The sequence below is a fragment of the Drosophila suzukii genome, chromosome 3, assembly GCF_043229965.1.
Source record: "Drosophila suzukii chromosome 3, CBGP_Dsuzu_IsoJpt1.0, whole genome shotgun sequence".
NCBI lineage: Eukaryota > Metazoa > Arthropoda > Insecta > Diptera > Drosophilidae > Drosophila > Drosophila suzukii.
The window spans coordinates 8129119-8156491 of NC_092082.1; the positions used below are offsets into that span (position 1 = coordinate 8129119).

Genomic DNA, 27373 nt, shown 5'->3' on the forward strand with positions numbered 1-27373 from the left:
ATTCAATATGATTTGATGGGGGGAAAGCAATTAAAACCGAACGTTTATGCACAAATTTAAATACTGTCAAAATATGAATAGCACTCGATCGAAATATTTACCCATCAATTCAGAATAAAATCCCTGGAGCATCTTCTCAAAAAGAAATCGCACTCTGAAGCTGTGAAAAATCCATGCGATGTGTAAATAAGCGGCCACTTAGTTATGGGCTCAAGTCAATCCGACACTCGAGGTGGCCATGCATGGTGGCACGATTCAATAGCTGCAAGCTGAATAGAGTCGGACTTGGCTGGGTCCTTCTGCTTAGAGGAACGTGTTTTCGCCTGGTTTAGGAACGTGACGCACGTGCGTGCAGAAATTCAAAGGACCAAAACTCCGAGAGGTGCATTTCATATTGACGCCAACGTATTCCTCGGCACTTGTAACGTGCTGCAATGCTAAATGCAAAACGGAAAATAGAAAAGGAAAACTGAAAAGAGTAAATACCAGGGACAAACTGGGTACAAATGCACGGGGAAAAAATGTGTGAAAAACAGAACCCTGATCTAATTATGGTTAAGTTAAATTTTCTGTATATATTTAATGTATATACTAAATATACAAAGTATTATTGGCCCAGTATTATTCGCACACTTTTATCCTTATTGATTCGGTATCTTCAGTGTTTACTTAACTTCAACTTCATGCTTGATTAAAACATGATCCGAATTGGATTCAAGTATGATCCATTTATGACTCTTACTTGATTTTAATAAAATTGTTAACCAATTTTAGTATGATGCTAGTATACTTTAATTAAGTATGGATTAAGTATAATTATAGTATACTGAACATAAGTATGGATTATAGTAAAACAAAACTTACTATAAATTATGAAATCTAAATATACTGAAGGAACTGAGTATACTATATAAGTAACTGATCAATTCCAGACCTAATTATATCTTTTCACTCGTACAGATTAATAATATTGGATATAATAATACCACAATGTGAAATAATCATAATAATCTTCAAAAATGCCAATAAACGGTTAACTATAAATATGGGTAATGATATCTTATTGCAAATATTTTTTCTGAATACCATATCGCATATGTGTTTTTTTCACACCAGCTAGGATATAATAAATAAGTTTAATGACCGACAAACCAGGCTTAATACCTGTGATTACTTAGTTCTAGTAAATTCCAATTTCGAACCGGAATAGCCACGTGTTTTCTCTCGGTTCGACCGGGGTACACAAGCATGTTGCAACGGCAATCGCAGGCAATGAGGCGAGTTGCGCCAAGGACCCACACCTTGTGCTCGTACCTCACGGCCTCAGACAACATCTCACTCCCGACTTGCCCCGAAACTACTCCTTGCAACCTATAAGTACAGCCGTACATCATGTCCGGGGCATTGTTGCTGCTCCTGCACGCGCCACACGATTTTGGAAATAAATACAAATAACTTTGATTTTGTGCCCCTTTGCAAGGGGGGACAAGGAATCCTTTTCAGGGGGTTGGGGAACGCCCACCAGACAGCCCAATCCCAGTCGCAATTCCTGTCCCAATCCCCGAGCGTGTGACGTTCAACAGAAGCATTCAAATTAAACTTTATTTGCCTTTCCCCCTGTACCTTTGGGCGTCTCTCTCTCGGCTTTCTGCTTAAAATTGCAGATTGCAGGCTTGATCACATTGCTTGCAAATGAATGGGGGGGGGATTGGGAAAAGGAGCAGGAACAGGACCTCCTGCAGCAGCAGGAATTGGGACAGGAGCAGGAACAGGAGCTGAAGCAGGAGCAGTCAGACAAACACATGAAACGTGCTGTGCATGCAATAAAGGAGATTTTTTGTGGGATTTCCTGCACTGATACCAGCCAACGGCACAATATGCTCCATAAATTGCCTTTGGCCTCTGACTCAATACTTGTATATGTACACACAGGCACACGGATATTTTCGAAGTCACCCCAGACAATAGTTTATACTTGTCTATGATTTAGTTTTAGGGCCTAAAAGGGGATGCCATCGCAATGGAAATACCAAAAACTAACCAAAATTATAAGCATGCGCAGAGCAATTATGCGGAATGGCTTTTAATTGCATTTGGCGGTGGCTGAAACTAAGAACTTTTGTAGGAGTTACACACTACTTTCATTTTACAACTGTCTGAAGGACCTAAATTGGGGAGTTACTGACTCGACTCGTTGCATACTTATTTAGTGTATAACTCAATTTGATTGTAAATAACTGTCTAAAAAACACGAAATGTTTAAAACAGTTTCCCAAATTGAAAAAAAACTTGTATAAAGTGTTTAACATAAACAATAAACGCTAAAAACTTTGTTAATAAAAACCAAATATGCACAAAAATAGTTTGCAAAATTTCCAAAAAGCAAACATGTTTTTTTTCTATAAAGCGGTTTTGATGCGGTCCAACTTTTATATTGAAAATAAAGGAAAAATGTAAATTGCTTCTATTGGTTTTTAGTAAAAATAAATACACTATTACTCTAAATAACTAAAATCATATTTTGTGGAGGAGTGCCTTTTAATAAAAGTAACCAATTAGCGAAATCCACAGGATACCATGTTCAGTTTTCCAGGGTAACCAAAGCCATAAAGCGACTCTCCGCTTGGTTAGGTTATTATTATTGTTTGCAGTTTCGTTTCGGTGTTCCCTTTTGTTTGTAATGTGAAAATAATCCTCGTGAAAGTTTTGTTGTGCGGGAAAATCAAAGTATTAGCAACTCCTTGCCTCTCTTTCTGGCCGAGACTCAGATTCAGACTCTGGCAGCGGCAACTTCCGCTGGGCGCCGTCATGGCCACGTGAGCCCAGAAATAGAAAACATGGCTAACATTGAAGGAGGAGAAGGGCTAAACAGTAGTGCTCAATATTATAGAACCTCTTTACCTGCCCAAAAGTTTAAAAATAATTTTTAGTTCACTAAAATACAAATTTAGAAATGAATTGTAAAAATATTTAATATAAACCTTCCCTATTTAAGGTCCTAAGATATATATATATTCAGAGATGGGTTATAAGTGATTATTATATAATATCATAGGGTTCCTTCAATTATAAATTCTAGAGGCTGCTTATAAAACCCATTATACAGACTTCAAAAACCATTAAATAAATATATTTACTTTACATAAGCATAATATAAGTCATTTCTATTTATTCCACGTAATTCTGATTGCTATTCCTGCGACCTCGTTTATAAGGCGTGGGTGGCATGAACCAGAAATTTTCACGTGCGCAATTTGTGTTTGTGTTTGTATTTAGCTTCCTCCTTTCTGCGTTCGCCAGAATGTGTGCTGTTTTATTCATATATAGTACATTATTCGCCCCCGACTTTTTTGCACTGGGTGCTGGGCGAAACTACCCTTGTGTCCCAGCCAAACTGAACAGAACTCAAATTATATTTTTATGAGTGGGGGCGAAGTTACGGCACTTAATGATGTTGCTTAGCAAATTGAAGCAACTAAACACAAACATAATTGAAACAATTTTCTCATTATAATGACGACTACGACGATGATGATGATGGCGATGGGCGAAACTCTCGCTGTTTTCCGGCCCTTTTGAAGGAAAGGTGGGGAAAAGGCAGGTGAACAGGTGCCGTTGACGCAAATTGTTTGGCTGCGATCCTGTCAAGGGACTCCAGAACAGCTCCAGGTAAACAATGAGCACGCCCAATGTCAACTAAATATGCGTCCTTCGGTGTGAGGAAGATGAAGTGGGCGCCAGGAAGTCCTGGCAAAAGTTAAGCGCTCAAATAAAATAAAGCAAAATGGCAAAAAGTTAGATAGTGCGGGGAGGTTTGGGGTTGGGTTCCAGGTACTCAGCCTATCACAGGAAGTGCAGGCAGCGCCGGAAGTTGTAACAAGTTAATGGCAGTTTTTCAAGAAGCCAACTACTGTCAGGTGCACCGTCGGATGAGGCGGCGGCATTTAGCCGGAGGAACAGGACCTCCAGATGCAGGACTAAGTGCATTCAAGTTGGCACTCAAGTGCCGCCAAAGTGCCAGTCGACGTGGCCTAATAAAGTTGCTTAGGCGGGTCTTGGCGGGATTAAGTGGCTGCCTCCCGGCCTCCAGATGCCGTTGTCCTGGGAACCCGAGAACACACTCTCTGCTCCGTGGTATCCTTTGGCTCCTTCAGCTCCTTCTTGCCCGTTTATACATACATTTATTTTAATACTTTGTGCCTTTGTGCCCATCAGCCATTGTATTTGTTTGGCATTGTGTGCCCGAGCCATTAGCAGCTCAATTTACAAAGCGTCGACTTCTGATAGCGCCGTCTATCTGCCGCAAAGCTATCGGCCCAAAACAATATTTGGCATTGCGGGCGTTTGCCTTTCGCCACTCGGTATTGTTTTTGGACCCCCTTCCGCTGTTGGCTAAAAGCACTGGGCGACAAGTGGACGCCTAATGGACCGGCGACCAACTGCAATTCGATACGGATGCCTACGATGCGGATGCGAACTTTTTCGGGAGATGCGTGGGGCTTCATGAAGTGGGATGGTGGTGGGTTTAATTTCATACAAATTACTCTATTCTAGTTTAAAAATGTATTATTAATAATAATGCGAAAAATATCTCAAAGAAAAATAAATGTTCTAAGGTCCTAAGCCATTATGAGATTGCTTAAACTTCGACTAACTGAATGAATTCCTATACAAAATCTTAGTGTTATTGTTTATGCTGAGTATATGTTTAATTTAAAAAATTCTTCAGCTTTAGTAACCCTTTCTTCTCCCTTATTTAACAATCAAAATATGTATTATATGTTTTAGGTAAGCGCATCGAGTGCTAAGCCCCAAATTTATCCTCAGAGATAATTTTCTAAAATGACATATGTACTGTACTCAAACATATCCTTGCTTAATTCACACTCAAGTTCAGACAGCATTAATTTATCTGCCCAAATTAATCATTTCTTTGCAGTGCAGAGGCCTCGCGACTTTGATACATTGGGCAAACAAGAAGGGAATGAAAACAAAATCAAATTGCTTGCAAATAGCTAAATAAAAGGATGGCCCAGGACGACGAGGCTTCGGCTTCAGCTTATTACTCCCCGAGTTTGCCAGCCTCCTCGAAGCCAAACATTTCAGCCAGGATATTGCCGGCGAACAGGGAACAAGTTTGCGCTTTGCAAATTAATAACAACAGCGATGAGTTTTCTTGTGTGTCCTGTTTGCCTTGGTTGTTTTTGTTATTGTATATCCTGCCAGATAGGACACAGTGAGTGTATGTGTGTGTGTATGTGTGAGCGGTAAGTAGGACTAATGCCTGCAGGTTGACGTACGTGCTGTGGCATTTTTATTAGGCATCTCCTTTTTTACGAGCCCTGCGCCGAAGCCCTTTTAATGTCGAAGGCGGCGCCAGACTCCCCTGAATGTAAAAGCTAAGAGGGGTAACGTTTCATAGCCCATAAAAGCAACAGTCCCCCGGAAACAGTTCCCAGAACTTCCTCCATCCTTCCAACTCCACCTCCACAGCCATCGGAATCCCCATCGCAATCTCCATCCTCTGCAAGAGTGAGTGTTACTTTTTGTTTAATTTAATTAGTCACGGCAAAGCCCACACCCCAAATATCATTGTTATTAGTACAGGCATTTTATTGGTCGCATACCGTAGAGGGCCAATAACAATTAGGCTTTAAAAGGGTCGGGCCACGATCCACAAGTTCCCCTTATCAAGATGGTGAAGCCCTTAAGAGCGTAACCCTTTTAGGCGATGAAATACAAATTCCAACCAGACTAGTTATACTGGGTAAAATATAAAATATATTAGTTATTTTTGCTCCTAATCCTATATCAATTCCCCTTTAAATTATTCTTTCTACTACAATTGATATACTTAATATTTTTCCTACCTTTATTGTTCCATTGTTTTTTATTTTAATTAAAAGTCCATCATACCCCAATTGCTACCCCTTAAAGCTCGCTTTTGTGTGCGGGGAGTGTATAAAAATGTAGCTCAATTAAAGTGTAGACACTTAAAATTCAACACTTAATTTCGTGCGTAAAATTAATGCCAAGCACATAATTAAATTATGTTAATTACATACAACAAAGTCTATTAACAACGCACAGGCGGAGCGAGATAGACCATTGAATCCACATAGAGAAAGAGACAGGACAAACCAACTGAAGCTCAATATCCCTTTTGGGGGCCAAAAAGGCCAAACATCAAATAACTTTCAATCAATTCCAATTAGGCCAGCTCCCTTTTGGCATAAAAATTGGATCCAGAATGGAACGACAATTTAATTTCAAGTTTAATGGCAAACAGCAGAAGAAATAACCACAAAGCTTGGGGGTGAAATTGTGGCTTCGAACGGTTTGATGTTGTTATCTCCTCGAAGGCAACCCGTTTTTCAGGAAGGGATATTGTAATAACAGCTGCCCGACACGGACAACGACTATCTGATCCCTGGAAATTGAGGGGGGAAGGCTCAAGGCAGTGCAGCCCCCAGGAAAATGGCAAGGAAAAGGCGAAGGAAAAGCGAAGGAAACGGCCACGCAGCAATGCATTTTGCAGTTAGCAACAATGGGCCAGCGGTCAAAGCCACAATAAAAGCGTGGCGTGGCATCGCAGGAACTCAAACTGAAATGAAAACCACAAAACACGCCAAACCCGAGGTCCTGGAAGCCAGTACAAAAAAAAAAGGATATAGCCGAGGACATACAGCTGTCCGTACGGACGAGTTTGAAGACGTGGCAGTATGCGGGCGAAAACCAAGTTCATTTTCAGTGCAAAAATTTAATCAAGAAGTGCAGTGCAGAAGGCGATCCAAAGTGTCAGCGGTGGCATTTCCCACTTTCTATCTACTTTCCCCCTAAAAATGTCCTGACGTCCAGCCCCTTGCGTGTAATACGAGATTCGTTCAACATTTACAATGATTTTGTGATTCCTCCGACACTTTATGGCCCAAGCCAAGCTGACAGGCTCCCCCATTTCTTTCTCTATACCATACCATATATATATATATAGAGTGTACATCCCAGGGTTGGGTGTGTTTGACTATAATAGAGTGAAAGACTTTAAGCAAGCATCGCTATCGTCATCGTCATCACCATCGCATCGCCATCTCGGTATTAAGTTGCAAGCGAAAAAGTTCACTTGTAATGCAGACGAGCAACGAAAATGGAAAATTGGAGCGCAGCTGACAATGCTCCCATTTACCCCCTTGATTTTCCGACCCTTCAACTTTCCCCTGGAGAGAGTGTCAGTCGATATCCCGGGAGCAGCTTGGTCAGGTTCCCACAGCCATACCGGATACAAAAAGCTTTCGAAGCGGAGCGAAACAAAGTAAATATTTGGTTAATTCGATTTTTAGCTATGATTGTCCAAACGCAATTCTTGTTGATATTCAATACTCAAGGGTTGCGACTGGGCATCGCGGCTCGAAATAAGAATACAACTCAGCAACCAATAATAAATCATCAATAAAGTGAATTATAAACTTAAAAAAACAACAATTTATTTTGGAAAAGGCTGCTTTTAGCCAAAGGCAGTTTATTTATGTTGTCTACATAAGCTCACAAAAATGTAAAATTCCTGAAGAAAATTAATTTAAAATATTATACATGCTTAAAATTTTATACACACTAATAAAATTCAAAGCCTTAATTAAGACAAACAGATTGCTTGAAGCCACTTTAAAATTTATACAATTTTAAATTCCGTAATTAAATATAAATGCAAATAGCCTGGAGACTTCATTTTCAATTTATTTAAATAATAGTCTTGTTAGGGCTGTCATGTCATCAAAGTTTAGTCCTAACATTTTACAAATATTAAATTACAGAAATGCAAATGTAACCAGAGATGGGAAGGAAATTGCCACTCGCAGTTATCTAATAAGAACTTTATAAAATAATCGAATATTAAATATATGTTACCAAGCAAATCGATGCTTTAATTAAAAAACCCAATGAAGCTGAAAACTTTGTTTAATAATATTTTTTGATATTAAGCAACTTTTCTAACCAAGCCACTTGTGAGAAATAAAGTTGAAAGTAATATATTTTATGAGGGGGAGCAAGTCAAGAATTTACATCAGCAAAACTTGCGTTATGAAGTGGGGAAGCTGAGCATAGAAAACGTATTTTGTAACAAATATTTGCCAAGCATCTTTTGACAAATTATGACTAGGGTCCTCGTCCTCGTCCTCGTTCTCGTCCTTTCGACTCTCTGGTTTCCTCGTCCTGCTGCTGCTGCTCTTTGTTTTTTACCCCCGGAAAACTATGGCTCCAAGTTGCCATGACAGCGTTGCCACATTATACAACAAGTGCTCGAAATAATAAAGTTAACAGCACTTTAATAGTTACCGCCTGCCACTCCCACTTTTGGGGGGCGGGGGAGGGGGGCGGGGCAAATGGGGGCGGGGGTGTGGGAATCGGCAACCGAAGGAGGCAACTTCAGCAGCGGCAACATGTTGCCGGGCAACGGGCATAAATGAGGGGCTTATCCTATCGAGCAGCACAACTTGAACAATAAAATTGCTTTTATATACGAGAGTCTGCGCCAAGGATGAGCGGAGAAAATAGCCTGAAATATTCCCGGCATGCTCAGATATACAACCATTATGGGCGGGACCGAAGATAAATTTTCCACTTTGATTTCTGCGCTTAATAAAAATCAAATTTAAATGCGGCTGACAACGCACCGAAAAGCCGTCAAGTTCTTTGCACTGCCATGTGTGAAGAGTACACAGGAAAAAAATGATAAAATACAGAATGGTTTAGGCTTAAGTATAGATTATATAACTAAAATAATAAATAAAAAAAAAAAAAATTAGATTACCTACCTTAAAAATATTCTATAAAAGTTCATAAGCCATGTAGTATGTTGGCTTAAATAGAAGTATTTTATATTAAAGGTTGATGTTGACTAAAATAATAATACCAAATATTGTAATCATCTGAGTTAAGCACACAACATTCTCTAAACAATGTTTGACATAATATCTCTGTGCTGTTAATAGATAAAAATTTATTTTATTGGATAGTCGAAATAAGTAATATTCCCATTTGCTAAAATGTTAATAGTATTTCAGTAACTAAAATTTAATATTTTAATATGATATGATGAACATTGTTCATTGAACAACTTCTCCTAATAATAAGAATATCTTGAGAACTACACTGACATTCGAAATAATAAATATTAATGTTTGCCAAAATGTTAATAACAATATTTTATAAAATTAAACATGATGTTTATATATTTTGAGTAAAGATTTTAGTTATATTATGATTAACATTGTTCATTGAACAACTATCTAATAATAAGAATATCCTGAGAGCAACACTGAAACGCACACGAAATTCTTGAATATTCCTTGTGTAGCAAATGATCTGGGGGCTAGCAGAGAAGGCATTTATGGCCAGCTGATGACATGGCTTCCAAGGATGCCCCGGCTACAGCTCCCGCTCCAGGAATGTAATAAAGTTGATGCTGCCTTTGGTTCCCGACTCTTTGGACTTTATGGCTGGCACATAAAAGGAAATCAAAGCCACCGAGAGGAAGCCATCCGCAGCTGGCCAAGTCAAAGAGTCAGTCGACCCGCTAAATGGCTTTTGGCTGGCTGTACCATAGACAGAGTGAGCTCTATGGAAACTGCGGGGCAGAAGCGCGGCTAATAAGCTCGACGGACCTGCGGGGCGTATGCTTAATATTTTGAGCCAGTTGGCGCTTATATAAATGCCGTTGCCCAGAGCACCAAAGCGGAAAGTTCTGCATAAATTCAATTAACTAAAAACATGCAAATGAAAACTTTTTTCGAGGGCGTCAAAGCCGCGGGGGCAAAAAGCGGAGAAAATGCTAAAATGCAACTCATTCAGATGCACAGAAGTGGCAATTGGAAGTGGCCACCAGGCGCATCCTTTATCCTTTCTCCCTTGCCGCCGCCAGAGATGTTTTCTAATTATTTCGCTCTGGCCGGGGGAACATCCTTTTTGGCCCCCGACTCGGTCAACTATGCGTGTATATCAGCAGTAGGAAATGCAATAATGTAACGAGTAATTGCGCAAAAAAAAAATACAGGGAAAAAAGTAATAAAGAACGCGCAGTTACGCAAAGCGCATGAGGGGCGGTCAAAGGCCATGCAATCTGGCCGGGGATAACTGCAAGGACACCCAGGACTTCGGGCAGTTATGAGTGTGGTAAGCGGTTCCAGGAGGGGTGGGGGGGTCAGAAACAAAAGTTGTCAACGACAGCAATGGCAACTAAAACAAAGCCCTGACCCGTGGGCGGTGGAGCGGATCGGGAGCGGTTTGGGGGCGTGGACCTGCAACGTGGCCGCAGAAAGTTCAAGCGCTGCTCACGCGTAGCAGCCACGTGATTCGACTCTTCGGGCTCCTGTTGTCCTGGCCTCGTGCCACCCAACCCCCGGCCCCCAAAAAAAGGATATTAATTTCCCAAAGGTGCCGTTTTTGCTGGCGAAAATCACGCAAAATGCTACCCAGCCAACGAGCCGGGAGACAACTTAACGGAAGAGCCGGAAAAGTGGAGCCCTTTGTCAAACAGAACATTACACACCCTAGGCTGCAATTAGAAATACAAAGTAGTCCATTCAAGGCTTCACGGATCGTACACAAAATGTTAAGTAGGCGGGTCTACCCCGCAGATTGTAATTCATTTAAAACAGGCCTCGGCGCGATTACGTGACACAAAACCGTAACGTGAAGTTTAACGACATTTCCACTTCGCACCTAATTAAATTATTGTTTTAATTCTTTTGGGGAGACCTCTATGAATTGTTAATTATGTTTTCAGCATAAGCAGATTAAAATAAAATGTAGCGCAAGCCATTAAAAATATATCAATATTTTGCAGTTCAAGATTTAACAATAATAGAGCATAAAGTATTTTATTCTTTAAAAATTCAGAACAAAAACATGCAAATAAAAATAAAACAGCATTTTATTGAAAATCAAATTTTAAATCATGGTTGCCAATTTTAATGCCTGAAATAATTATAATCTTACACATATTGTAAATTTTATGTTGATTTTTAAAATATATAGTTATAGTTATAAGAACCTTTTCTTTCTTATAAAATTTTCATTTAAATATATGACTTTCGGAAGGAAAAAATAACAAAAATTATAATAAACTAATATATTTTAGCTTTATAAAAATAAGTCAAAAGCCCTGCAAAAGTCATATGACCCAAACTGTTGATGAATATATCACCCACGCGAAATAAAATTAAAACGCACGCACACAAATTAAAAACTTTCAATAGCAACAATTTTCATTTAAAAATTCAACACCATGCGCAGGGACAGGCGGTGAGAGTTCTGGGAAATGGGAAATGGAAAAGGGGCTGGGAAAGTGGTTTGGGGAAATGTGCTGGCGAAAAGCGTGGGTTGGAAAGCTGGCATTTCAGCTGGCAACCGCTTGTTGATGGCCATTGAAGTGGGCGACAAACAGATTTATGAAAACTGAAAAATATCCATTGTAATTTGACTGGGCGAGTGGCAAAGGAACGGCACACCAGCGATGGAAAAGCCATGATGGCTGGGGAGCAGGCAACAATTAAAACTATTTTGGCCAAAACAATATCGGGTTGTTGCCATCGCCGCCAGCTTTTCCAGTTGCCAGTTGTTTGCTGCTCGATGCGCGGCTTGTTCTCCACTGGCAACATTTTATTAGAATGCAGGCCGGGTCCCGGGGTCAAACCGCAAGAGGGGCGTGGCAACTGGGAGTGGCAAGTGGCAGGGGTCGGCCAGGAGGTGGCAAAGGGGTAAAGGCGAAAGGACAAGACCAAAGCGAATTGCTAGCTGGAATAGCTGACAGGACATGGGGCCTGGCTATACCCTTGCCGCAAGGTTATTCAAATCAGTTGGATGATAATTTGTTGGTTATATCATTTTGTTAATCCTCTTCCTTAAGAAGATTTTAATCTGACGCTAGTAAAACAAAAATTGAGAATCTTAAAGGTTATGTATTGTATACGATTTAAGTTATATTTACTTAAAGCATTCTTCAGTATAATAATGTATTATTTCCATATTTTAATAGCTTGAGTCCTGTATGGATGGAATACATTAAGAAACTTCTTACCTTACAAAAACTAATCAGATGTCAAAAAGTCCATAAAAATATGCGGACCATACAAAAAACAATGTATTCCTTTTCTTTAACCCAATGTTTCAATATAAAAATCCTTATAAAGGGCATTCAAACTTCGAGTTCCACCTATCACAGCCCTTATCTTGTGTTGTCCTGTTGTTTTGTCAATGCTGCCGTCTGTTTATTGTGCCAGCGCTGCAGAAATCCTGAGCATGTCCTTTGGCCAGGGATAAAGTGCAGTGGCAGCGAACGGAGGACGCTGAGCAGGAGCTTAGCAAAACAACAGCTGTTGGCCTGCGAACCCCTGACCCCTGAACCCCCGGAACCCATCGAAAGTCAGGGTAGCGCGAATTGCTTTCCCGATGGCAGGCGGAATTTATTGCTTTAAAACTTAATCAATGGCTACTGGCACTTCTTCTTGGTCTTCGGATCAGGCAGATCCTGCATCATGAACCCAGGCGGCGGTGGTGGGGTCTTCAAGGTGGTGGGTCCACCCTTGGGCTCACAGGCACATCTCCCATTTTGCGGACCAGCGGGCGGCAGCTTATCCTTACGGAGCTTCGCCAGGATGTCGGCCAGGCTCTTCTCGTCCAGGTCCTCGTACATATCATCATTAACAGCCAGAACCGGGGCATTCACACAGGCACCCATGCAGTAATCCTCCTTCAGGGTGAACTGCATATCCGGAGTAGTCTGGCCATGCACCAGATTCAGTGCTTTCTTGCAGGCCTCAAAGATCTCATCGCCCCCACGCAACTTGCAAGGCGTTGAGGTGCAAACACTGACCACATATTTCCCACGCGGCTTCATGAAGAACATCGTATAGAACTGGGCTGCCTCGAAGGCCTTCATGGGATCCACTTTTATAATCTCGGCCACGGCCTGAACGGCACTGATCGATAGCCATCCCTGCTGCCGCTGGGCAATGTCCAAAAGTGGTATCAAAGCTCCCTTCCACTCCGCCTCCGGATACCAGGCCAGGAGGGCCTTGACCCTGCGCTGGTTATCCTCAGAGAACTCAAACTTTAGCATATCCCTCATCGCACAGGCATCCATCTGGCCTCCAGTTCGGAGCACGGATGACATGTGGATGGAACGGCATCCCTGAAGCAAACGCCGCATATTATCCAGAAAAATATATATGTATTTTAAACCTTTGTGGCTTTTCCAACGACCAATATTGAAATTCCTATCGGTTTGACATTCTGCTCTCGGAATACTCGTACACAAAGAAAATACCTTATCAAAGCGGCTATCAGCGGTTTATTCTGCTCATATCGAGTTTCAAATAAACAATGCAAATTCACATTTATCAGTCATTAAATGCAAACATATGCGTTTAGCATCAAATACCATTAAACTAACGATAATGATATTAAAAATTCATAAATATGAGATTAAGTTTGACAATGATATCGAATTGTCAAGCAATTATATTTATATTATTAATTGCAAATAAAATAGGAGATAAATATTTTGTCAGAAATTGTGACTATTTAAGTAGAAATATGAATTGTTAGAAGCCAATGTTTAATTATAATACATTAATCACAGCCTTTGCTGGTTCTGATGAAGCAAATCAAAATAATAAAAATATTTTATGAGATAATTTAAAATCAGATATTAAATAACTCAACCTAATGGTTTAACATATACCGTGTGTTTACTTTAAATTTCACTTTGTGTTTCTTGATTTAATATTTACTAACCAGTATAATGGAGATGGTGACCACCTTAATTATTCTGTTTTCCCTCTCTTTATAACTTTTCCGTAAATTATAGTGTTCTGGCGAAATTGCAATCAAATTGAGCTGGCCAGCTGCTCGTCATGACAACGTGGAGATGGCGAATCCGCAGGGCGAGGTCACAGCATGCCAATCAAGTCTCCCTGCCGCAAATTGTTCAAATTGCATGCCTTTCTTAATTGTCAATATAAGTGCTGCAGGTCGCTTTTAGGGCAAGGGGCAAATGGATACCATATACCATTTTTCCGAGCCCTTCACACTTTAATTTACATACAATCGCATTGATAGGGGAACTCGCTTATCGACACCTGTCCCTCGGCTCATTTACGTCGTTTTTATTACTGGTTATTATTAATGTGAAAGATTGGATCGTAAAACGCAGGCATTATGCCAGCCCAGTATCCGATCAAAATCCATAATAAACAATTAGGATAATGGCAATTCAAAGTGGCATTCACTGCAGATAGCATAACGTTAATGTTGTAAGAACATGTAATGGGTAAACATCAAATATCCAAAGCACATGTTGCCCCACAAAAACAGGGGGAGTATTTTGTGGGACCCTAGCCAAAAGTCCTACGAATAAACCACTTTTTTAGCCTTACAGAAGGTATTATAATTTGTATGATAACTTACAGGAGTAAAATTAATTAGTTATAAAGAAAATGACATAATAATAGATTATCTCTAGAAAATTATGAATGAAAACAAAGATATGCAGGTAAAAAATACTTCATAAAAAGTAAGATAAGGTTAAAAATTTGGTTTAAACATTCAAATAAAAAGTTTGACATTATAAATCGGACTTTTAAAGTCCAAAATTCGTTTTTTAGAGGTCTTTGACCCACAAGAATACCTATAAATCTGCATGTGAATGTGCATGTTAGCCAGGCAAAAGTTTGGCGGTCCCAAAAAGCGGCAACAAAATGGGAACTGCAATTGGCCACCAAGTACTTTCCAAAGTCTTTTGCATGGCAGTTCACATAATTTGTGTTGTGATAGTCTCGGCCTCGTTTTCCTCCGGTTCTTGGCGGGCAGCAGTTTTCGGTTTTTGTGCCCAAAACATAATTAAGTGCTTTGCAAGTTGTTTTGGCTGTAGGGGAATTTGTCATAACATGGGTGGTTGGGGAAAAAGCCCCGAAAGCGAGTAGCAGAGCCCGTTGATAATGTACTAAGTAGTAATAAATTTTACTTTTATGCGAAGAAACTCTGGGGAGAAGCGAAAACAAACCAGAACAACGCAGAACAGAACAGAAAACCAGAAATCAAGAGTCGGTGAAAAGTGAAATGGGCTGTGCTCCCCCTTTTCGACCCCGTCGACGGGCTCAACAAGTTGGCGAGTTCCCCGAGTTACCGAGTTTACCAGCTCCCCGAGCTGATGAAGTGGCAATGGCCAAGAGCCGGACTTTAGTTGTAGTTGGCCAGCGCTCGAGTGGAGGCTGAAATTAAATCAAACATCAAACTCAATCGCAAAGCCAAAAAGGGAGAAAGGAAGAGGAAGGACTTCTCCGCCGGCAAAATGAATCGAAATGGGGCAGGGACGAAGTGCCAAAAGTGTTAGCAACTTTGCCACATTTCTGTTGATTTTCCTCGCACAAAACTGTGGTACGGCACGCAGCCACGGGCGTGATGGATTAGCAAAGTTGGAGTTTAGCGGCCCGGTTCTCCCTGTTTTTAATTTTGCAAAAATATACGAAACTTTGTGTGCACAACTGCCACTGCCACTGTCGACCACGCCCTCTCCTCCTCGGGAGGTCAAAGGGCGCGAACTCGTCCGGGGGAAGCCCATGTTCCATGTTTTCGATCAACTGCAGCACGACTTTGAGGCGAAATGGAGGCGCACAACCACAGTGAAACCCTTCAGTATCCTTCAGCACTTGGACCTGGAGCAGGAGCAGCAGGCTCAGCGGCTGCAGGCTCATCCAAACACTAGTTTTCATGTCCTGCAAGAATTGTACAAGGATCAAAAGGCTTATGAGCTCAGCACCACAACCGTTAAGCCCTTTCTTGTACTGCAAAAACTGGAAAAGGACTACATTAAGGCAATTAAACACACCACTACGGTCAAGCCTTTTCATGTATTAGGAACCCTGGTAGAAGATTTGATCAAAAAGGATCTTAAAGAGGGTTATCTGGTGGAAAAACCCACGGAACCTCTAGCCGAACACAAAGCCGAGTTGAAACCCGAATCTCGGGCCAAGCAAAGTCAAAAGCGGAGACGGAAACGCATTCGCCGCAGGAGGAAACGAATTCGCCGCCGCCGGAAACGCACACGTCGCCGTCGCCGGAAGAAGCGGAAGAAGAGGCGGAAGAAACGCAAGAGGAAGAAGCACAAGGGTGACAAGGGCGACAAGAAGAAGAAAAGGAAGAAGAAAGGCAAGCGGAAGAAGCGAAAGAAGCAGCAAAAGCCGGAAGAACACGAGCAGCACTCCATTTTCCAGCCCGGTCAAGTGATCTTCGCCAATCCCACAAAACCACCTTATTACCACCATCCCCATGGATATCCCTATCACCCGGCTAACCAGATGCCAGTTCAAACCATACCCACAGCCTTACTGGCCGCCTTGACCACCACCACCACCACCAAAAAACCAAAAACTACCACCCCCACCTTTCGCCCCTTGAGCAAGATCAAGTATCTTCTGAGGCACAACAGCATCTTCAAGAAAAAGAAAAAGGAGTACATGAGCCACGTTGGTCAGGTGTTGTATCCGTTTGTAAAATTCGTAGCCTTCTTTACGGTCCTCAATCCCTTCACACTTGGCGTGTTCCTCTTCACCCTGATCTCTCCAGCCGTTTTCGGATTCCTCGGCTTTGTGGCCCTAAGTGTGCTGGTCAAGCCCTTCTTGCATCTGGTGTTTGGGGTCAAGCGGAATGTAAACGCCTTCGAACACAAGAGGTGGCTGGCCCACAGACAGGAGGAGAAACTGAGGCTGGCCATGAGACCAGTCACCATCCACAAGCACTTCTACCAACAGAATCCGGTGCGTCCAGTGGGTCACTGGCGAAGGGAGGGAGGTGACCCCGGGCATCAAACGCCCCCCCTGCAACCACCACCTCTTAGACCGCCACCCCTGAGACCACCACCTCGGCGACCACCCCTGGAACCACCCCCAAGATATCGCTATAATCCTTTACTGCCTGATGATCGTAAGGCTCTGAAGTACGATAATTCTGATCAGCCTGGCATCTTTCTGTAATATAGATAGATAATGTACTTATACTAAGAAATTAACTTGTAATTTACAGACTTGTTAAATTTAATAGAAAGCTTACAATAAAAAACCGAGTTAAATATGTTTATAAAAAACCAAAAAAAAATACCTTCGACAATTTCGGATCCGACTGGAATCTTTCAGATATGGTGAAATGGTATATTAAAAAAAGATTTTTAGATATTATAGTCAAAACTAAATTTCTTTCTTTCTCTTTATTATTTCTGCATGAGAGACATCATTACCCAGATACCTTAAAGTTACATTTTGTATATAATTTAAAGAGCACATAGATATTTTCTGATGAAACTTTAATTCCAACGAATGCCCAGCTGCCATCCAGGATACATGACATCTGCTCCCTCCGCACTCCAGCGAAGTTTTCTGGGAGGACCTGCCACTTCGGGGACTTTGGACCCCCACTCACATGTGTGTGCTGCATTAAAATTAACATGTTGGCAAAGTGAAATTAACAACAGCCAACCCAAGATTGTTGCCGAAACCCAATTAAAAAGTTTGGCAACTGTTAAAGCGGTTTGTAACAATCCCATCCCTGAAACTCTTTCAGTTTTCGTAGACCATCATGTGAATGTCCAGTTCCCGCAACCGATGTAATTTCTCACCGTAGCCCTGGTGGAGGAGGTCCTTCTCCTGTTGATCCTCCACAGGAAGGACCTCGTGGAGTGGCAGGCAGAGTTGCAGATCCGTGCGTTCGAAGAGCTTTCGAGCCTCCCAGCGAAAGAGCTCTACTGCATCGGAGAAGTCCTTGTGCCTGTCCAGAAAGTTCTCCATTCGAGGGTGGTGATGAATGAGTTTGTCCAAGGATGCAAGCAGGCGCATAATTAGAAAACGGCAGTACCGCTTTCGAACCTGAGTGATGGGCATGTCCTCATTCCTTTGCAAACGCTTCTCAGCTGCTTGTCGAGTATAGCTCCACATTGTGAGTACCAGGATAATGGCCACCTTAACGCCACCGATGTGCAACAGGACAGACAGCGGGGTAATCTCCTCCTGCAGCACCATTTGCCTCCACCAGAGGAGGTCCCATCCGTGGAAGAAGTACCCATAGTCCAGGACACCCAGCACGAGAAGGCAGAGCACGGCGAATTGACCGATCACATCGTAGTGCAGGCGAATCTTTCGAAGGACCCACAGCCAGCTGTCGAGGATCCTGGCCATCCAGAAGGAATATAAACTAATTTTGTAATTTTGAAACTTTCTAGAATAGCTAGAAAACAAAGTACAATTTATCTCCAGACAACTAGATAGATATTAAAGTTACAAATGACTTTGGTAAGAGAAATGTTTTCTTGGATAACTATGTTGATTATAAAAACTAATAAGAAAAAAAATATTACAGACTTTGCCTTCTGCAAACAGGATACCTAAACATTCCATTGGTATTATTCTGCAGATGACTCCTTATAATTTCTAAGTACTTATATTCATCGAAAAATCCCTGACCCACTTTTGTACAAAACAAGCAATGGATTACAATTATTTTCCTAAGCTCTTAAATATAATTGGCTTTTACTGACGCAAATTTCTAATGTTATTTTGCCATCAAGGAACCAATTATTTGTTGACCATTCAAATTATATCGCAAGTTTATGCATTTCCAGCTCCTCCAGCTTGACAATGTTTTGCTCTTTTTTTGTTGTTATTGCTTTAGCTGACGGTATTGACACTTTGTTCACACAATCCACAGAGCCAATATCAATTGCGCGTTTGCAATTTGCCAACATTTTGCAGGCCATCATAATGGAATCGCCTTGGGAACGTCATTTTGTTCGGCTCAAAACAAGTCGTTCGTCGCCGGAACTGCAGAACTGCATTGTGAAGACGCTGGAGAAGATTGGAAATATTGGGGGGAGTTGGGTAGGAGCAAGTGACTGGGATTGAGCCGGTAGAAAAGATCTCCTATTCAAATACACTTTAAGATAATATCACTTAGAAGACATTTTTGGACTGAAAGATATAACATTTAGTTTAAAAATAGATATGAAAATATTTTTTTAACTACTTAGAAAATATTATTCATTTATAATACTTTCTAAAAGGTATTCTAGTTTTTTTATCTTAATATAGGAGTGCAGTCGTTTTGATTATTTGCAGTGCATCCCCTCGAAGTACAAGGCAGCAAATAGAACGAGTAATAATAAATAAAATTGTAGCCAATTCATAAGGATTTCGCATTTTGTCGCTTCAATCAGGCAATTGATGGCCTCTGGAATGGGGGTTTGGCTGGGAGCTTCAGGACCGCAGGACTGTCGAACGACTGGCAAACAACATTCATTCATATTTTCCAAGTGCCGATTGAAGCTGCCTTTGCATTCTACTGATCTCCTTCAACACCGAACCACCTACTACCAGCCCACCAAGCCAACACCCCAACACCCCACCACCCATTTCCACATCCCACCTCCCACTGCCAACACAATGTGCGTATAAATAACGGATTTCCTGTTATAAAATATTTGTAACGACATTTTCCCCGATTTATGTATCCACACATATACACACAGACGGAATATGCATGCTTTCTATATATGGCATCTGTGCTCAAAATAATAGTCTTTGGCATATAAAAAGTGGTAGAACAAATATTTTGAACGGCATTGTATCAAGTTCTTAGGACAAATTAAATAAGAGAATTGTTCTTTCTACCGAAAATCAGTTTCTAAAAATATTTATTACGATTACAAATATTTAAAAGACTATTCACCGTCATGATGAAATAATACTTTCCACACTCAAGAGTTTTTTTTAAGGTTACCATGAATCAAGTCCTATATTATTTCAAAAGCCTGCAATTACATCTATAATTTTGAGCACTGCTGTAAGCGCTGGAAAAGTGAATATATTGCATTGTGCCATTGCTAGTGGATGAGCATGTACTGCGCCCTCCAATCTGTGGATATATGTATATATAGTGCCACGGTATCTACGGCTGCCGCACTCCCCTGCCAATTGCTGCCACTCAGTCATGGCTGACAGTTATGGCTATATGGATATCGATATGGATATATGCCGGGTAACGTCTTCGGATTGCAGCTGTCAACGCAGCAGCAGCAAATTTCGCCCTGTCCTAAATGTGCTGCTTAGGAGTCGAGTGAGTGGAGATCCAGTGGATTGATGATGCTCCGACTGGCAGATGCAGTTGCAGTTCCAGTTGCACTTGGTCCTGCAGTGGGAGGTGCATAAATCACAGTCATGCACGTGTTAATATCCTTGAATGCGCTCGAAAGCTCCATTGTTGTCAGCGGATATCCAGCACACAAAAGGTAAATGGGAGTGGAAACGGGAGGGGAGTTATGCATCCTGTTTTCGGGGCGGACAAATGGCCATGGGTCAGGCCACAAATGATGTCAGGAAACGTATAACTTCCAAATGATTGGCAACACAATTATGCGGGCAATCCATAACCCAGTTCATCGCAATGAATTTAGAAACGTGAAGTAGGAAAAGGGTATGATCTAGGGTATTTAAAACAATGAACTAACTATGGAAATCATCCAACAACTGCACTTCTAGATTCTATAACTTCGGTTATTTGATTCCGATTTTGAAGTGTGATACCTCTATGAGTTTTTAGTTAAATTCTCTAATGTTCTGCATTCAGATTTTCTCTTTTAAAGAGGGTCAAAATTTTAACCCATTTTCATGTTCGATTTTATCGTATTTCCAATGGCTTTCGGAATGGGAACCCAAAACTGCCCTTCCAGATTCCATAACTTGAGTTATTGGACTCCGATTTTGAAGTGTGATACCTCTATGAGTTTGTGGTTGAATTCTCTAATGTTCTGCATTCAAACTTTTCCTTTCAAAGAGGGTCGAAATTTTAACCCATTTTCATGTTCGATTTTTTCGTATTTCCAATGTGTTTCAGTATGGGGACCCAAAACTGCACTTCTAGATTCCATAACTTGAGTTATTGGACTCCGATTTTGAAGTGTGATACCTCTATGAGTTTGTGATTGAATTCTCTAATGTTCTGCATTCAAACTTTTCCTTTCAAAGAGGGTCGAAATTTTAACCCATTTTCATGTTCGATTTTTTCGTACTTCCAATGGTTTTCGGAATGGGAACCCAAAACTGAACTTCTAGATATCATAACTTGAGTAATTCGACTCCGATTTTAAAGTGTGATGCCTCTATGAATTTGTGGTTGAATTCTCTAATATTCCACATTTAAATTTCCGTTTTTAAGATGGTCACAATTTTAACCAAGTTTCATGTTTAATTTTTAATGAAGTTGAGCCCCAGTTGCGTGTTGTCAAGGGGATACACCTGCTTGTAGAGAATTTCCCGCCAATGGTAGATGACATTCTTCACGGGAACCAAACCGAAGTTGAACAGGACCAGCAGATAGACCGTTGAATTAAGGCGCGTGGCTAGCAAATGGAGCTCCAGTTTCTGCGCCACGTAGATTTTCTCATAAAACCTCTGCAACAGGGCCCGAAAGCGATCCTTGTGCCAGGCCAGCTGAAAGCAGCGTATCTGCATTTCCACCAGAATCAGGTACGTGGGCATGCCCGTTAGCAGGCTGTCCATATCCTGCCGAATTGCTATCAGGTAATGAAAGTCCACCTCGTTTTGCTCGCAGAAGACCAGAAAGCCCAGGAAAATCAGCACCCTATTCAGGAAAATGGTCTAGCGACCCGAATACGCCTTCAGCGGCCAGGCTATGTGGTTCAGGATTCGGTATAGGGACACCGGCCAGGGCATCAGGGCCAACTCTCCGCCGGGAAGACAAGGCCTGTAGCGATGGAACAACATGGCTGCTCGACGTCCCACTGGATGGACTCCCATTTATATTCTAATTTTAATTGCCGCCGGCCTGATGAAATATTAAATTCATGACCCAATCATAAATTATTCAGTTTCATTTGCGTTTGTCAAAATAAAGCCGAAATCGAAACCAAAACCAAAAGCCAGTCAGAAAACCAGACCCGTTGCTGATTTGCTTTCGATTTGGAATTCCAATCAAGTGCCAAAGTTTGGAGTTAATTAAGGGGTTATTATTAAAGCAGTGGGGATGGGTTCTACTTTCAAATCAAACGCTGTACAAAAAAATCATTTGGCATTTGGTCAAAATAATTTATCTTAATATACTGAATTTCATATTAAATTTCTGGTAATTTTCAGTTTAATCAATTAAATTTAATAATATTCAGGGACGAAAGCTTGTTGGCCTTGGACAAATATTATTTTACATAAGCTTAAATAACACTATAATTTGAAATAATAAATTAATTAATAACTCGCTCTACATATTTTATTTTACTGTAAAAATCTTCAACGTCAAAAGACTTTAAGCTTATATTAAATGATTTCTGATGAATATAAGATATGATGATATATAAGATGAAATAAGATTGTACCTCTTATAAAATCCTATAGTAGTTATAAACAATGTTATTAAATTAAATGAACTCCCCGGTTTTTTTAGAAATACTCAATCAGCTTATCAGAGTTTGTTTAGATTAAGGTATTCAGCTGCTTAGAAATCATATATTGATTGATTATAAAGCATTAACTTAAAGACTCATTGAAGATTCCAACGCCTTGCCCCACTTTAAACCGAAATCATTCTCCTAATCCACTTGCTTCATTGCTTTCTCCTCTCGACGGACGACCGCAAACAATCATTTTTATGATTATGCTAAAATAACACGGACATAATTCCAATAAAAACGAAAATGCCCTGACACACTGACTGACAGCTCGGCCTTTGTGCGCCAGGTGAGCACCAGGCAGGATATCCAAGGCTCCAGGACCACCCAGAATTAGAGGGCGGGAGAAGAGGATACTCCCTCGAAGTATGCACCTGGGAGCAGCTGTCCATGTGTGGGTATGCCCCGGATCCTGGCCATATCAAAGGTAGACCGAAAGGGCGTCGGAGCAGAGCAAATTCAATTCACTACTGTTGATTCTCCGCCCGTTGTTGTTCTTTTTGTTTGATAAAAGGATGAAAGGCTGAGGAAAGGCCAAACAACAGGAACGAAAAAAGAAAACCCCAAATAATATTAATATGCAAATTGAGTTTTTTAGTTGAGTGATCTAAGCGGATAACCGAGAGCCAAGTCAAGGCGAACGCCAGTCTCAAGGGACCGACGACGAAGGATTCAGATGCGGATTTCGAGTCCGGGTTGCGATTACGGATGGGGAGTCTCTCTTTGGGGCATTTTGTTTTTTGCTTTATTGATTGCCGGCGGGACGGCTCACGTATATATCTGGAGCACCAGTCGGTTTAAATGCGAGTTTCGAATCAATTGAAATCATATTTTATTAAACGTTTACGGGGCCATTTTCCACAGCCGCCGCGGGTGTACGAATCTGCGAAAATATTTACCAGAAGTCACACTCATACCCCAACCATGCCAAAGAAGTAACCGCCGGCAGGGACGAACGCTTCAAATATAAACACATAAAAAACATTATACGTACGGGTACACATAAATCCGTATCTGTATCTGCAGCTGTATCCGTATCTGCAGCTGTGTGGGCCGTGGGCAAACTCTGGGTTATGGAATTCTGCTGATTCGCTCGCTTCGATTTTTTGCGGGAAAACAAATTCCAAAAGAAATTGAAAACATCCAGACGCAGATTGAAAGCAAACGAGCAGCGATGGACGATGGCAAACACAGAGACCTGCGAAAAGGCACGAACTGTCTGGGAAAAACCGCCCGAGGGATTGGCCAAATGTCACGCAACTTTCTGCCATATCTCGCGATTCCCGATTCTCGATTCCCGGTATTCCAACTCCAAAAACTCCCGGCTACAGAAGGGTGTTCAAACGGAAAAGCAAATCAAGACCAATGCCCCTGCCACCAATTGATTTATAATTACGCGCACCAGCATGGAAGACCGGAAGTGGGCCAACAAAAGCCGTTTTGGCGGATTTGCTCAATTAGCCAGCTCAGACATGAAACCGAAACCGAAACTGAGACCCAAAAGTGCCAGAGGTTCCGATTGGTTTGCCTACTGGGAAATACACTCAGAAAATACTCAAAACAATAGCTTAAGTAATAACAAATATTTGAAATATTTTGATTTATGTCTGTTGTTCTGTAGTTTCAATTTAAGCTTTTAAAATGGGGAAAAATTATTTTCAGAAAAGTTTTCAGCACGAAATTATTACTAAGGTGAACAAAACATATTTTAATTTTAAAACATTCACCAAGATAATACTACAAAAAAAAGGTTTTTAATTCCTGTGTCTCTTTAATAATTGTGTATATACTTAAATAAGAAAAAACTATTCTTAGGGCAGTTTTCAGCCGGCATAAAAGCCTCCGCCTTTTCGTTTTTTGATTTTAATTAAGCTGCGCCTTCTTTGATTTTCAACGTTACCTTCAACCTGTGGCACACGCGGCGTATGAGTGACCAGCAATTCTGCTTTCCACGAAAATCTCCGTCTGTCCACCCACTATGTAAAATATATGCAAATTGGTTTATTTTCATATGGCAGGGAAGCCTAAGGCTCAACGGACCTCCGCACGTGTGTCCTCAGCATCGCCATCAGTCTGATAAATAAAAAAACACAGGAAGGTAAAAGAAAATATGATGATGTAGTGAGGGGACTGGTGGTGGCCATTGTCTAGACATAATTGGGAAACAGCTCCGAGATCTGGTCAGTAGAACAAAGGAGGGTATTTACTTTCCAAAAATTCTTTGAATTACACAGGTCTGTGCTGAAGTCATTAAATTTAATGAAAATGGTCTTAATTGCATAAAGCTTACAAGCATATGGCAAGTAATTCTTAGAAATTCAGATATTTTAACAGAAGCTTTTGTGGAAACTGGTTTGATAAAGGATTTTACTGAATTTTATAAAAGGATTGGCTTTTTCCGCTTTAAGGCTTCTTTAAATTTTATTGATCCAGGGCCTGATTTCCAAAAACTATTTATAATATTTTTTTTTGCTTTGAAGAAACGATTTTAAATCCCTTTTCTTAATAATTTTTAATAAAGGGTTGGTCTCTTTCCGCTTTAAAATCCTTTATATTCATCTCAAGTATACGCCCTTAAAATTTATTCGTCATGGTCTTTAAGCAATAACAAGATGTGTATGAATAAATGCTTCATAACTTCAGCTCGTTATATTTTATATTCATATCAAGTATACACAGTGATTTCCTATTTAGGGCATGATTCCCACATTATTAAAGAAACATAAGCGAAGTCACTTGAAGAATGTAAACGGGAAACAAAAAACAGAGTAAAAAAGGGAAAATTAAGGGAAATGTAAACCGACAGTCGAGCAAACTCTTCTCCAAAACCCCTGAATAATTAAAATGTCTATGGCAACGCACATCTCATCCCGCATTTGAGGAGAGACACACACAGCCATGATGATCCGATTGAAATGCGGATGGGGCCAAGAAAGCTGCAAATCGAACACGCAGGTTTACATGCGCCTAATCCCGTTGTCAGCCGGATGGCCCAAGGCTGAGTGACTCCTAAACCATACCCCCCATTTCCACCTTGAAGGTCCTGTTCCTGGCGAAAGGCCTCAAGCATGTCCGTTATTTTGTTTACAAGAAAACATAAATCTCGGCTCCTGCGGCCGGAGTATGTGGAGCATGGTATGTCTGTGTGCGGTCGAAAGGATTGCCGCTGCCGTGTGAAATGGAACATATCATCACATCCCCCAACCCACACATATGCGGGCTTACGGGTTAGCCTCTTCCCACCATCTCTGGCCACCCACCAAAAAAAAAGGACCCAGCATGAGTGCCTTGGGTTCGGGATCCGGTGGGTGAGTTGGTGGGCGAGTTGGTTGGTTGGTTGGGTGGCAAAAGCTTTGGTTTGCACGCGTCAACTGTAAAATCCTTTTGACATGCAGCCGGCTACTCTTTGGTCCGAAACTGGCCATAAAAAATGGGCTTTGCAAGCTGGGAATCCAATTATGAAGAATTTTAAACTACATATGTAGCGTGAACAGGACACTTAAAGTGGGCAAAAAGGGAAACCGAGCCAAAGCCAGGTTATTAGCGGATGTAGCCGTTTGTATATCCTGGAGTGGGCGATTGAGTGTGTGGTGTCTGTCTGTGTGGGCAAGTTATTAAAAGGAAGCAAGTTCTGACAGGTCACAATCAGTCAAGGGCTCACCCAGCTGAGCTCCTCCACCGAACGCCTCACTGTATAAAAATTGACGTGAAATTTATACGGCATTCCCGGGTTTTCGGGTTTTGCCAGTTGAAGAAAAAATATAGCAACAATCCATAAAGTAAATGTAGCATTTAAACAAACAAACCAGGCGACATCAAAGTTAGATGGGTGTGGCAATGGGGCTGGAGGCTCCCAATCCCGACCAGGAGCTGTGACAAAACACTGGAAGGGAAGCCAAAACTGACAGTGACAACTGGCTGGAGTGACGGGGAGCACAAGGAGCAGCGTTGATGATGCTGCTGCCCCATCTCCGAGTGGTAGGAAAAAATTGACATAAGCGGATATGTTACCCAGCGCCTTTCCGGAGCGTGTTGGGGCGTTCTTTTTTGGGATGGGTGGGGATGGTGGTGAAGTGGGCGTGGCACTGCCCCATATAGGCAGCGGCTGCATGAGCAGTGAGCAGATAAATTAATGCGATTTTTCATGTTGCATGCTTGAGTTTGATTTATGCAATTATATGTCTCTATATGTGGGTGCCGGAGCATGTGGATCCGTATCCCCGGACTGCGTGAGTGCGGGTGACAGACAACTTTTGTCAAATACGTCTAAAAGCAGTCATTTTTTATATTTGATATAAAGCGGAAATGCTAAGAACATTTCCGGTTCGTTACCCACGCGCGATGAGAGCTTAGTGAAATAAGTTGCCGTACAGGGAATACTCTTTAAATTGGTTGGGGGAACATGTTATGGTACCAAATATTAATACAATATAAGATACATTTTAAATTTGGCTTGGCTAAAGAAGCCTTCATCTGTTAGTTTTCAGAGCAGTTTGAATATTTCTATTTTAATCTTAAAATTCACTATTTAAATAAATTTAAGATATTGTATTTCCCAAGACTTTGAAGTTTGGAAGTATTCCATGTTCCTTAAAGGGTAATCAAGCTCTACAATATTTAAAATGTAACTAAATCAACAAAAATCTTGAAAAATTACAATTACTTATTAAGGGATATAAACTATTATGTATCTTTATTCCTCCTTATATTTTCGACCCTTGGGGACTTTACTTTACTCCATATAAGGAAGTAACAATCAAGGGTAGTGCATCAACAATCGAGTCTGGAGTGTAGAGTCGTCTGGCCCATGTTAATTTGTCATGATGCCACTTGCTTACTAGTTCTGCTTGTGGTCCACTCATCCGCCGGACAGCC

General features: G+C 41.2%; 4 protein-coding genes across 4 annotated transcripts; 1 reads left to right on the plus strand and 3 right to left on the minus strand.

Moving 5' to 3' along the window:
* Positions 1-12433: 12433 nt before the first annotated feature.
* Positions 12434-13301, minus strand: ND-24L (NADH dehydrogenase (ubiquinone) 24 kDa subunit-like). The gene has a single exon (XM_017078168.4). It carries the CDS (start codon positions 13202-13204, stop codon positions 12485-12487), a length of 720 nt encoding a protein of 239 aa, XP_016933657.2. The 5' UTR covers positions 13205-13301; the 3' UTR covers positions 12434-12484.
* Positions 13302-15356: 2055 nt separating this feature from the next.
* On the plus strand, positions 15357-17027 carry LOC108012812 (uncharacterized). Its single transcript, XM_017078251.2, has one exon. The coding sequence runs from the start codon at positions 15357-15359 to the stop codon at positions 17025-17027; it is 1671 nt and encodes a 556-aa protein (XP_016933740.2).
* A 307-nt stretch (positions 17028-17334) lies between these two features.
* Positions 17335-18311, minus strand: LOC108012680 (uncharacterized). The gene has a single exon (XM_017078107.4). The coding sequence runs from the start codon at positions 18219-18221 to the stop codon at positions 17607-17609; it is 615 nt and encodes a 204-aa protein (XP_016933596.2). The 5' UTR covers positions 18222-18311; the 3' UTR covers positions 17335-17606.
* Positions 18312-21249: 2938 nt separating this feature from the next.
* On the minus strand, positions 21250-21821 carry Or74a (Odorant receptor 74a). Its single transcript, XM_017077569.3, is given in 1 exon segment — positions 21250-21821. A coding segment is annotated over 1 exon segment (540 nt). The 3' UTR covers positions 21250-21281.
* Between the last annotated feature and the right edge of the window lie 5552 nt (positions 21822-27373).